Here is a 13,572-nt window from a genome sequence, read left to right as displayed (position 1 = left end):
TGAAAAGGTGGAACTGTTAAACTAAACTTTTACTTTTATATGTAATCACAGTTCAATACGGACCATTCAACATGAAGTTTATATTTCTTAGAATAGTATCAGAATATAAGTAAGCCTATGTAACAATTGGCTAGGGGTGGTGGTGATGATTATGATTGTTGTTTAAAGGGGCCTGACATCTAGGTCATCACCCCAAATGGCACAAAATGAGATGAAATATAAGGACAATAAAAAATCCATAATCCTCCACTGACCAGAATTCAAAACATGAGGACGAAGAATGAATGGATGGATATGAAGTTAAACCAATCAGTGAATCGTACCCGTAATGCCCCACATTTCCAGAAACTAGCGTTAAACAATAGTATTACTGACCAAAGAACTGCTTCTAAAGCACAATACTGAATCGAGGTCATTCAGGTCATCGACCCCTCATAATGGTACTTATTTCTTGAAAAGTAGAACCATGGTATTTGTCATGTTGTGGTACTAATCAAAAGCAGCGTAAACTTGCAGTATTCCACACATTATGGTACTACTCACAGATAATGTAATGCGCACATATAACACAGACCTATGGTGTTTCGCAAATTGTGTCGCTGTATACAGGCAACGCAAACCTATGGTGTTCTTCACATAAGTGGACTAACCACAGGGACTTGCACTATCCCGTGGTGTTCCTCACATAGTGGGTATTAATCATAGGCAAGGCAGAACCATGGTGTTGCTCATATAGTGGTATGAATCACAGGTACTGTAAAATACATCTTGAGCACACACCATCGCTACTAATCACAAACCTATTGTGTACCTAACATAGTGGTACTACGCGGAAGTAAAAGCGACCCAGGGTGTTCCCTGCGTGGTGGTACTAATTACAAGTAGTATCATGGTTCTAATTTGATCATCCCTTGGTCGCCCCTTTTAGTCTCCTCATACGACAGGCAGGGGATACCGTGGGTGTATTCTTCATCTGCATCCCCCACCCACAGGGGATTGTGTGCTTGCTGCGAGAGGTATTTTATTTCCCTCAAGTCTGCCGGCAAGCCGGTCAGGACCCTCCCTATCCGCCACCTGGGACGTGCCATGTGGGAGTATCACCTCTCCCAATGCTACGCCGGCGTAGTGGGTTCGTGGACAATTGGCTAGTTTCATAAATTTGTATACATATTGACATGTCTTATACAGTTCAGTGTCCTGCTGTCTTTAGAGCTTGTGGTAATATCTTGTAATTTATAAAACTATAAAATCACAATACCTATTACTATTACTGTTTCCAGTCATTCGACCGGGTCAGGAATGGAATGAATGAAGCCCCGATCTAGCGGCAAGGATAAGAGATGTGCCGGCTGCCAAAACCTGTCGCACTCTTCTGGGGCAATGATAAATGAATGACAGATGAAATTAAATGTCAATGGAGTGTGTTGCTGGAATGAAAGATGACAGGGAAAACCAGAGTACCCGGAGAAAAACCCGTCTTTCCTCCACTTTGAACTGCAGTATCCAGTGGTGAGAGGCAAGCGTGCTGCCGTCTGAGCCACGGAGGCTTTTTGCTATTACTCATCATCATCATCATTTCCCTTTAACCAGCTGTAGCCGGGTAGGGGCAAGTATGGTTCCTCTCCACTTTCTTCGGTCTTTCCACCACTCCTCCCCCAACACTGTGTCCCAGTCCAGGTTTCTTTCTATTGCTATTACTACCATGTTTAATTTTTCAGAAAGCTAAACGCCAGTATATTAACAATGCGAGTACTTAAATTACCTAGCCGCTAGATTTAAAAACATTTGTCATGCCTGGTCTAATCATCATCGTCCTAGTCTCCCTCTACATCTCATACCCTCCATAAAAGAGTCCATTATTCTCCTACGTAACCTATCCTCCTCCTTTTGCCTTGGATAACCCCATGACTGAAGCCGGTTAATGCGCACAGCTGCATCAGTCAAGCTCATTCCTAACTTCGCCTTTACCTTTTTCCTTTTTTGAGTATCCTCCGTTGCCAAGCGTTTGCACCAGCGATCATTCTCACAACTATCACGTCTGTTACTTCTAACATGTTATAAGACATCCTGAGTCCACCCAGCTTCCAATCCCATAAAAAAAATTTGGGCAGAAAACAAACCAGTGTAAAGATACTTTCCTCCGGAAGCTGACTTCCTTCATTCAGAATATTGTTGACTGCAACTGTGAGCTCACTGCATTAGTTTTGCTGCACTTGATTCATTCTCACTCACCATACTACCAACCTGGGAGAAAACACATCCTAAATACTTTAAATTATCTGCTTGTTCCAGCTTTGTACTCTCAAACTGACATTTAATTCTCACTTGCTGACATCATTTTAGTCTTGGAAGGAAAGGTAATTTTCATATCCCACTCGCTGCAACTATTTTCAAGTTCCAAGATATTACACTGCAGGCTTTCACCACAATCTGCCATTAAGACAAACTAGGGGCCAAACTGCTTACTATATTTTCATGTAACTGAACCTCTCCCTACCACCTTATATCTTTCAGTAGATTATCAATGTACACTGTGAACAACAGAGGTGTAAGATTGCAGCCTTGTCCAACAATGAAAGCACCAACACTTAATTGTCAACATAAAAGCCTTTGATTGCTTTGAATAAGCTACACCTTAACACCATAGTCTCCCAGTATGGCGAGCATCTTTTCCCCTCCGTATTCCGTCATATGGCTTCTCCGAATCTATGAAACAAACCTAACTGTCTATCCCTCCAGTAGAATTTTTCAATTACCTGGTGAATACTGAAAATCTGACCCTGACAGGCCCTCTGTGGTCTGAAACCACACTTGGTTTTCATCCAATTTACACTCAACCGCTAATCACACTCTCCTTCCAAAATGCCAGTGTATACCTTGCCTGATATACTGATCAACGAAATACCTCAAGAGTTGTTGCAATCCTTCCTGTTCTCTTGCTTACAGATAGGTTCAAATACTGCTTTTGTCCAATCATAAGGTGCCTTCCTAATACTTTCCATGCTATAGATCAGGGCCTCTCAGGATGCATGCACTATGCAAAAGACGACTTCGCCTGGTTGACCAGAGTGCAGACCCCAACTCCTTGATTTGGAACGATAGCGCTGTCTCTCTCTTTCCCCACGCCTGTCTCGCTCGCTCCCCCTGTCTCCCTCTTCCTCACTTGCTCCGTAGCGCTCCAAATCCGAGCCGAGCATCCCAGAGACGAAGCGTTGGTCCGAGCTGAGCAGGACCGATGCACTGTGCACAGGAACTCTGCGCCGCTGTCTGCACGCGTGAGATTTTGGGCGTATGAGAGGCCCTGCTATAGATCATTCCATGTTAAGAAAACAGTACTGCTCTTATGGACCTACAATGAGTGAACACACCACCTCTTAGACACCCATAATTCCTTGTGATTAAGGAATATTATAATGTAATTTATACTGTATTATGCGTACATAATCATTATAGACCTTTATGCCTTTCAGCGTTCAGTCTGCAAGCCTCTCTGAATTTACTAAACGTCGCCACAATCCTCGATTTGCAACTAATGCTATGGCCTCATTCAGTTCTATACCTCTCATCTTTAAATCGTTAGTAACCGAGTCTAACCATCATCATCTTGGCCTCCCTCTACTTCTCTTACCCTCCATAACAGAGTCCATTATTCTCCTAGGTAACCTATCCTCCTCCATTTGCTTCACATGACCCTACCACCGAAGCCAGTTCACGCATACAGCTTCATCCATCGAGTTCACTCCTAACTTAGGCTTTATCTCCTCATTCCTAGTACCCTCCTGTCATTGTTCCCAGTTATTTGTACCAGCAATAATTCTCGCTAATTTCATGTCTGTTACTTCTAACTTATGAATAAGATATCCTAAGTCCACCGAGCTTTTGCTCCCGTAAAGCAAAGTTAGTCTGAAAACAGAACGATGTAAAGATAGTTTCGTGCGGGAGCTGACTTCCTTCTTACAGAATACTGTTGACGTAAGCGAATACATACTGTACAGGACACAAATACAGTATTTAAAAAAAAAAGAAAGTGTCCGTTAGGAGAGGTTTAATTGGAGTTTCTGTGGCTATGGTGTGTCCGCGTCCGTAATAAAGGGTGTCCGTATAAGAGAGGTAAATTACTCATACACAACATGATATTTAATTATGGGCCTAGAAAATCGTCCGCCAGTGAGAGGTGTCCATTAAGGCAGGTTTTACTGTATCAATGAAAGTTCAAACCTTCCGCTTCAAGAAGAAATTAATTCAAACACAAACGTCTTCGATCGTAATCGCTAGATCGCAGTACAATACACATATATACCATGCGAGCAGTGCTCCTCACTCCACCAAGCACAATGCTCACTACCTGACGAGCACTGCTCAGCATTCAGTGCTGACAGGTTAATATCTTCTTCCATAACCTACTGCAAATCCAGACCTCGTCCAGCGAGATCATTTCTAATCTGATCGATCCATCTCTTCCTTGGCTGACCTATTGATCTTTTGCCTCAGAGCTTCTTCTCAAACCACACTCTAGCTGTTCTTTGTGGGTCCATTCCTTTGAGATGACCAAACCATTTCCATCTGGCTTCGACACAGATCTAACTAAGGGGTCGTTTCACGTGAACAAGATGGTGAATCTTTTTGTTTCTTATTTTGTCCCTCGTTTTCTGAATCATAGTTCTGAAGTTAATTTCCACTGCTTGTAATTTGCTGATATTTCTGTTGGTTTCACTGCAGGTAAACTGTATATGGTAAATGGTACAAAAAAAAGTCTTGCAATTAAAGGAAAAGTTTAAAAAAAGGGAATATGACTGAAAAGTAAAAGACAAGCAGTCTGTGAGGGAATTAAAACTATGAGTACCAAGGAAGGAGACTAGGAATGGTGAAAAGAAATTGAAGGAGTTTTAGACACCATTACAGTAAGTTATCGAGACTTTTCTGAACTTCATTTTCCAACGATGCAACAAGTTAACAGTTTGTAAACACATTTGTACACAGCGTGAACATAAATTTTCAAGGCAACTATTATTTGATTGATGTGAATCAACAAATCTGAAGATATAAAAGCTAAAAAGCAAGTTTAAGAGTTTTGCACAACTATTGACACCCTGATCAGTTTTGGATGGAATCCATTTACAGTATTGTACTGCACTGTATTCACATGAGAACGTTGTAGATGGGTAAATGTGAGGAAGTGCACACACTTATTCTTCTACTCAATATGATATTACCCTTCATGGGATAAAACTTATTGATGGTGTTGCTGCTAACCCTACAATGGACATCTTCATCAGGCTTAAAAAGAAAGACAGGAAAACCTCATGGCCTTGGCTGTTAGCTGCAGATGTTAAAGTTGTGCCATTCAGGTAGCCTGCCTAACAATTCTGATATTCCAAATATGCTACCAATAGAACCACTACTTTATGTTTGTAAAAAGAGAGTTAACTTGCTGGGTGGACCCAAAGCAGATCATCAGACGTTTATAACACGCTCACAATATTACATCATCAGGGAATGTCAATATTTTTCAACTCTTCAAGTAGTGGTTGTTTCGCACAGGACTGAACCCACGAACTTGGGGATCATTAGTCAGACACTCTACCTCTGATCCAAAGAGGTAGCTTTCATTAGGCTACAAGGTAAGGGGTAGGTAGGACTGATATTACAATAACATGAGAATATTCTTGTGTTAAATAGGAATATGGGCATAACAGCAATACCCATAAGAATGTAAGTCTAAGGCTAGAAATTACGCTGAGAGAAGAGCACTTGTATGAATAAAGTAGCCTACAGTTCATTCAAAGGTCAGGATAATTGGTTATGAAAGTACTAAGTTTCTAAAGCAAAATCCATAAAATTACAAGCACTGGGGCTGTACTTCTATTAAGGCCATGGCCATTACCTTCCTATTCCTAGCCTTTTCCCATCCTTGTGTCCCTGAAAACCTCTGAAGTGTTAGTGCGACGTTAAACCATCAGCAAAAAAATAAAATTACAAGCAAACAAATCGACAACTACAGACTAGAGTACAACAGTGTGGAATCAATATCAACTTAGTAGTACTCTTTACCTTCTTCCTAGCATATATCTGAACCATTGGTTTCGTTTCAATGATGTTTTCTTGTACTGGATCTAACACCATATACCGTTTCTCTTTCGCAATAGCCAGCACATCGTGTAGAACACACACTTCCGTGAGAGCATTCCTGTAAAACAAAAATGAATTATAATAGTTAAAGAACAAAAAATGATGCACAATAAGCATACCCAACACCACTATGAAAGCTTTGACCAAAGACTAGGGATCTAGTAATCCTTTGATAGAAAGGTATATTTTTAGATGGATTTACACAGTAGTCCAATTTCAGAAAAATGTTAATATGTTACTCATACAATTAAAGAAAATTCCCCGAGACAAAGAAGGTGAATGTCTCTTACGACATCACGTGACAATTTGTATACTGTTTGCATATGTCTTAACATGTCACTGTACAGTCCGTTAAAAAAACAAACAATCAATCCCATCCATAGTGTATACCAAGAATGTTCCACTACTTTGAAATAGGCACTCTGCAAGAAACTGAATCACTAAATAACAATGCAGAGACGCCCGCATCCAAAATGACCGGGTTGGAAAACAATTCCGTCTGGAATCTAAATAATCCAAGATTAACTTACTGCAAAGTTTGCCACTGAGAGTAGAAGACTTCATTACAAGGAACGGAAGACATGGAGGTAATATGAAATGCCCTTGAATAGCAGGTAGCAGAAAGTTTTATGTACTCAGCCAAAAAGACCGTAAGTGACCTCTCAAGGGTTAAACACAGTTCAGCTCAAGAAAATCGCCTATTTTCCATGATGTTCACTGACTGTCCACAACCTATTACAAATACTGGCTCCACTTGCCACAGGGCCCCTAAAAAACTGAGGTTGTCTCCGATGACCATGAACTTCACTGTTTTGCATGACTACTATAATTGGATTACGTCGTCTTGTCAGGAAAGTCTACATTTAGCTCCACTTTTGCAAATAATGCAAAAAAAAAAAGTGTGAGAACGCACTAAACAAATGAAACGGTTGATATTTAGAGGGGCCAGTCCACAATTGAGACTAGTCGCACAGTTTCGTTAGCAACCCCGGTGTACATCTACCTGCTGATCTGTTCGAGCTTCAGGTATAAATCTTATGGAAAATGTATGGGGCAAGGTAAAGCAACACCAACTGTCAAATTAACTGTAACCAGCTTCACAAATATCGGACCTTTTCACAAATATCTGACATTTGGATGATCCGGAACTTACCTGGAGGTTCATGGTCTCTATACCTTCATGGACGAAGGAAGTAATGGACCCCAACCGTGTTTGGAGTTCATTCTAACTCCATCTATACAACAGACCTCTCCAATACTACTAACAACCCAAACAAAATCCATGTCCCAATGATATAGAGAGTGCTCTGGAAAACGGGTTCCATTATTTAGGAGTGAAGTCGTATGCAACAAACCAGAAGATAAGTCCTATACACATGGGCACTAAAATTATACATTTTTAGAAATGAGAAAATGTTTAACATCACTGTAAGAGTACAGTAATACGACTCCTACACTGAGCTCTTTGGCAAGAAACAAAGGGCAAAACAGAATCAAGCCATTTGTGGAGGCAATGGAATAAGGTTCCTAGAGTGTAAAATAATAATAATAATAATAATAATAATAATAATAATAATAATAATAATTGTACCGGGTGGTACACCTCCACGCCACTAATTCAAACTTTGCGCCAGTTGAAACTCCTCTACTGGAGGAAGTCTGAACTTTATCTACTGTGTTAATTCTCAAGTTTCTTAGAAGATGTCCCTACTTGTAAATTTTGAAGTTTCTGAACTGGGTCGTTTTCGATGTATTTTTGTTTTGCCTGTAGTAAGAAGTGCGAACATTCTCTTCTAGATGGCACTACTGAAGGACTACAATTATGCACCCTAGTGCGAAGTGAAAGAACTGTGTTTTTTGGAGAAATTTTGAATTCATAAGTTTGTTCTTTGTTAAATTTCTTTCAGTTATTGTTTAAGTTGGCAATATTAACCCTTTCTTTCCGCCAGTTTTGAATTTGACTAATAAGGAATTTCTGTAATTAATTTTTCACCAATAATGTGTTTCTTCTTCATCTAGTGTAGGGGTTTTCGTTGTTAGCCAATAAAATTCTTGTGGGAGGGTGTTCTCATTCCTGAAACGCCTCGAACTTTCCACGAGGGTATATAAACTGCTGATTTTCGGGTCTCCGCGCCACTTCAGTAACATCTATCAGTGTGTAAAATATGTAGCAGGGGGCGGGAAGCGCCTCTTTCTTCGGGCAGCAGTTCAACCACCAGGTAATGGCCGTTTAATAACTTCTTTTCTTTCTAGCTCAGCAGTTTAACTCTTGGGGCAGGTCCGAAGCCTTTTTACCATGTAACTTCCCCTAAAATGTAAAGACACTTGGTACCAATTCTATCTTTTTAAACTACATATTGGGATAGAGAGTGCTTAACCCTCTCGAGCTCCCACTCATATTGCGTTGAGGTGAACTTATTTTCACAACCGTTTCTTCCTTAATGTAACGTAAATTGTCTCCTATAAGTCACCTCTTTAGTATGGGATTAGCCCTTGCATTAGAGGCCTAGCGCCAAGTAGGTTTTAAATAAAGTGTAGCAGGAGTGCAAGAACGCCTCCTCTCAAGTTGGTATTTTTAGAGGCCACGTAATTGACCTGTTTCTTTACTTAATAGGCCTCAGTAGGTTGGGTATTTTTACCCCTGTTTTCATGTACTTGGAGGACAGCTTGAAAGTGGAGTTTGGTGTGGCCTTTGATAGGCTTGAACTTAAGAGCGGGTTGCTCTTTCTTAAAATTTGTTTCTGCGTGCCTCGAGGAGGCTTTACTGTGTAATTGGGAGCAAGAGCTCCAGGGCATGATTGGGGTCTTCTGCCCCGTTGTTGAATCTTGTATATAGTAAAGTTGAGCTCATTGCTCAAGAATTACGTGTCTGGCTCTCGGAGACCAAATCCTGTAACACTGTAATTGTACATTTTTGCTTGGTTGCTTTGCTACTCTGTACCTGCCACTCTTGTTATTTCTTGATTTTGCAATGAAAATATAACCTTGTTAAATTAACTTTAATTTCGTATTTTGAGACCTGTTCACCCCAGCACCTTCTTTCACCTCTGCACATCCACAATACTCCGTAACAAGAACAACAATAATAATAATTCTAGGGATACCCGTGGAGCAGAAAGAGGTTAAAGAAGGTGCGAGGGTGAATGGGTCTATCTACGATATCAAAATTAATTTAAAACTTGAACTGAAGTTTTTTTTTTTTTTTTTTTTTTTTTTTTTTTCAGAAAACAACAATTTAACAATTTTCACTTGGTGAACATAAAAACATATCAGGTACAAGCAATCTTGAAACAAGACTATGAAAGTCCAAGATTAGTAATTTTTACAGTTTTACGAATGGAAGTGGTGTAGTTTAGTTAGGGGCAGAAATCCCCTAATTCAAGAGCACTTGCTCCCAAAATCATGACATCTAACCTCCCAGAGGCACACTTTACAGTTACAAAACTTCGAAAAGAGCTAACAGGCACTCAGTTTTCCAAGCCTACTCAAGGCAAAATCAAGTTACAATCACTGAGCTCTCAAGGCAAAACTTACAATTTGAAAATGATTTAATACAGGGGTATTTAATACCCAACCTACGGGGCCCTCATGGAAAAAGAACAGGTTAAATAACTGGCCCAAACACAAAAGGAATGGAGGTGTACACAGTGCTCCAAGATAATGAAAACTTGAAAACCTACAGGACTATAGGCCAATGAAACAGGGGCTATTCCCTAAGTACTGAGGTGACTCGCATAGAAATTACTTTAACACATTTTACAGAAGGAAAAACAGTTACAAAACTGTCACCTCAAACCAAGACGAAGGGGAGCTCAAGAGGGTAACTCAATATCTCTAATTTATAATTAAAGATTTTATGAAGTTAAAAGAGAAAGTTACATTTTAGAAAAGTAGGTTACATAGTAAAGATAATTTACGGAGGTAGCAAGAAAGAATGAAGTTATGTGGCCATTATCTTGTAGATGTTCTAGCTGCCGACGAAAGAGGCCGTCCGCCTCCTGCTTAAACACACACACACACTCAGAAAGACGACGATCAATTGGCCAAGAAACGTGAAAAGCCGTAGTTTATAAACCCTCAGGGAAGGTTCGAGATCGTGCAAGATTAATCAAGACACACCCTCTTAAATTTTATTGGCCAACACAAAGTGAACAACAAATGTGGCATTGGTTGAAAATTAAGTAAGTAAGTAAGTAAGTAAGTAAGTAAGTAAGTAAGTAAGTAAGTAATTCGTCTTTATTCGTGGCGAGGTTAGGGCTCAAGGCCCTCTCTTAAACTTAACCACAATATTTAAAATAATTAACATACATACAGTATAATATTTAAATTGTTAGCGTGCTGGCCTTTGGTCACAGGGGTCACGGGTTCGATTCCCGCCAGGGTCGGGAATTTTAACCTTAATTGGTTAATTTCGCTGGCACGGGGCGCAGGTCGCCTACGGGGGTCAAATCAAAAAAGACCTGCATCTGGCGAGCCGAACTTGTCCTCGGACACTCCCGGCACTAAAAGCCATACGCCATTTCATTTTTCATATTTAAATACAACAAATTTTTAAAAAATAATATAGTGTTAATAGAAAATGTGGAGATTGTAATAAAATCTATTATAGAATGTACAACACGACAATGTAAATGTACATGATAATAAATATAAAACTAACACTAGTGATAATAAGGGACGTAAACCCAGTAAAAACCTATAACTAGCGAATATAATTCTACTTTTTATGAAAATATGCTCATTCACGCACTCATTCACACTACACACATCGGAAAGTCAGCTAGAAGTATTCAGAAAGTGATTCCGGCAATCCATCTTAAATCTCCTACAAGAACGCAAATCCCTAATGGTAGCAGGTAGGGTATTCCATAGCCTCGCGGCAGTGACTACAAAGGAGCGGTTGTAGGTCCTGGAGTGACAGAGATATTGTTAAACAGAAGCCAGATCGTGTATCGTGGTTATGATAGGAGAGAGGTAATTAAATTTTGAAGAGAGATAATTCGGTACACCTGTGTTTAGAACTCCATGCAGAAGGGACAACATGTGGAGACTGCGACGCTCATGAACACGAAGCCATGACAACTCCCTGTAAGACGGTGAAATGTGAGAACCTTATCGCAGCTTAAATATGAATCGAATGCAGGTGTTTAAACTCCGTTCAAGCATCTTGTTACTGTCATGAGATATGTCCGTAAGTACAGTGTTGCAGTAGTCTAGGATTGGTAAGATTAGGGATTTTACCAGTTGTATTTTGAGATGTTGTGGAAATATAGTAGAGTAGCGTTTGAGAGGAAAAAGGGATTTCTGCACTTTACGGCATGTATGTCACTTGTTCAGTCCAATTTAGTGTCTCAGTCATTATAACGCCTACGTTTCTTACTGACGTACAATAGGGCACGACAATATTATTTAAAATAATTGGGGCTACATGTCTACTTTTTAACAAGTTAAGGTTTCTTTTGGAACCAAATATAATAGCCTGAGTTTTGTTACGATTTATTAACAAGCTGTTATTTTTCGCATAGTCATTCAGTCGTCGTAAGTCAAAATTTACTCTGTCAATGGCTACATCTATGTCTTGTGGATATGAGTGATAATAAATCTGAAGATCATCTGCATAGATATGGTACTTGCTATATTTCAATGCGTCCCCTATGTCGTTCACATTAACAACAAATAAAAGTGGGCCCAAAACCGACCCCTGCGGGACACCTATTGACTTGTTGTGCCATCCTGAGTACATTGTTCCCATTGATACTCGTTGCCGACGGTCAGTGAGGTAGGAGCTAAAAAATTTAAGAGATGTAATATTAAAGTTGAGACTACGGAGTTTCAGCAGTAGTAACCCAGGGCTAACTGTGTCAAAGGCACTGCTTAGGTCTAGTAGTGTTGCTACAGTCACATATCGTTGGTCTATCGCTTGTCTGATGTCGCCCGTAACTCGCAGTAATGCTGTCGCGGTACTATAACGGACCATTATATTGGTATTATAAATTTACTCATTCAGGACAAATATTTTAGATTCCCTAAGGGAATCAACATCTACATCATTTGATGGCCAGGCAGGCATCTATTTTTGGAAATGAGACATAGCTCTCATAGTGCATTGGCACTGCTGGTGGCTTCAAATAGCTTATGCAGTGGCCTCCACGGTATGCACTAGCCTTGCGTCTTTGGTGGTGTGCTAAGTCCCAACTGACGAGCCTAACTTAGCACACGAGGGCGAAACGCAGGCAACCAAGAATGAGTTAACTGGAAAATTTATAATGTCCAATAACGGACCATTATATTGGTATTATAAATTTACTCATTCAGGACAAATATTTTAGATTCCCTAAGGGAATCAACATCTACATCATTTGATGGCCAGGCAGGCGTCTATTTTTGGAAATGAGACATAGCTCTCATAGTGCATTGGCACTGCTGGTGGCTTCAAATAGCTTATGCAGTGGCCTCCACGGTATGCACTAGCCTTGCGTCTTGGGTGGTGTGCTAAGTCCCAATTGACGAGCCTAACTTAGCACACGAGGGCGAAACGCAGACAACCAAGAATGAGGGAATCAACATCTACATCATTTGATGGCCAGGCAGGCATCTATTTTTGGAAATGAGACATAGCTCTCATAGTGCATTGGCACTGCTGGTGGCTTCAAATAGCTTATGCAGTGGCCTCCACGGTATGCACTAGCCTTGCGTCTTTGGTGGTGTGCTAAGTCCCAACTGACGAGCCTAACTTAGCACACGAGGGCGAAACGCAGGCAACCTAGAATGAGTTAACTGGAAAATTTATAATGTCCAATAACGGACCATTATATTGGTATTATAAATTTACTCATTCAGGACAAATATTTTAGATTCCCTAAGGGAATCAACATCTACATCATTTGATGGCCAGGCAGGCGTCTATTTTTGGAAATGAGACATAGCTCTCATAGTGCATTGGCACTGCTGGTGGCTTCAAATAGCTTATGCAGTGGCCTCCACGGTATGCACTAGCCTTGCGTCTTGGGTGGTGTGCTAAGTCCCAATTGACGAGCCTAACTTAGCACACGAGGGCGAAACGCAGACAACCAAGAATGAGGGAATCAACATCTACATCATTTGATGGCCAGGCAGGCATCTATTTTTGGAAATGAGACATAGCTCTCATAGTGCATTGGCACTGCTGGTGGCTTCAATTAGCTTATGCAGTGGCCTCCACGGTATGCACTAGCCTTGCGTCTTGGGTGGTGTGCTAAGTCCCAACTGACGAGCCTAACTTAGCACACGAGGGCGAAACGCAGGCAACCAAGAATGAGTTAACTGGAAAATTTATAATGTCCAATAACGGACCATTATATTGGTAGTATGTCCTTTTTTAAAGCCGGATTGAAAAGGATCAAAGAGGGAATTTTGGGTCAGGTTTACAGTGATTTGTGCATGAATCAGGCATTCAAGTGCTTT

The 13,572-nt window shown here is 40.5% G+C and overlaps 1 protein-coding gene across 1 annotated transcript in view; it reads right to left on the bottom strand.

Annotated features, from left to right (window-relative positions):
- Positions 1-13,572, bottom strand: part of MED17 (mediator complex subunit 17) — a 139,405-nt gene that overhangs the window by 100,699 nt on the left and 25,134 nt on the right. The window contains exon 3 of the mRNA XM_067153568.2: positions 6,052-6,187. Within this exon, the coding sequence (XP_067009669.1) occupies positions 6,052-6,187 (136 nt within the window). The remainder of the gene's footprint in view (positions 1-6,051; positions 6,188-13,572) is intronic.

The sequence above is a fragment of the Anabrus simplex genome, chromosome 9 (assembly GCF_040414725.1).
Source record: "Anabrus simplex isolate iqAnaSimp1 chromosome 9, ASM4041472v1, whole genome shotgun sequence".
NCBI lineage: Eukaryota > Metazoa > Arthropoda > Insecta > Orthoptera > Tettigoniidae > Anabrus > Anabrus simplex.
The sequence above is the reverse complement of the archived record's forward strand: the minus strand, read 5'-3'. Positions and strand labels throughout refer to the sequence as shown.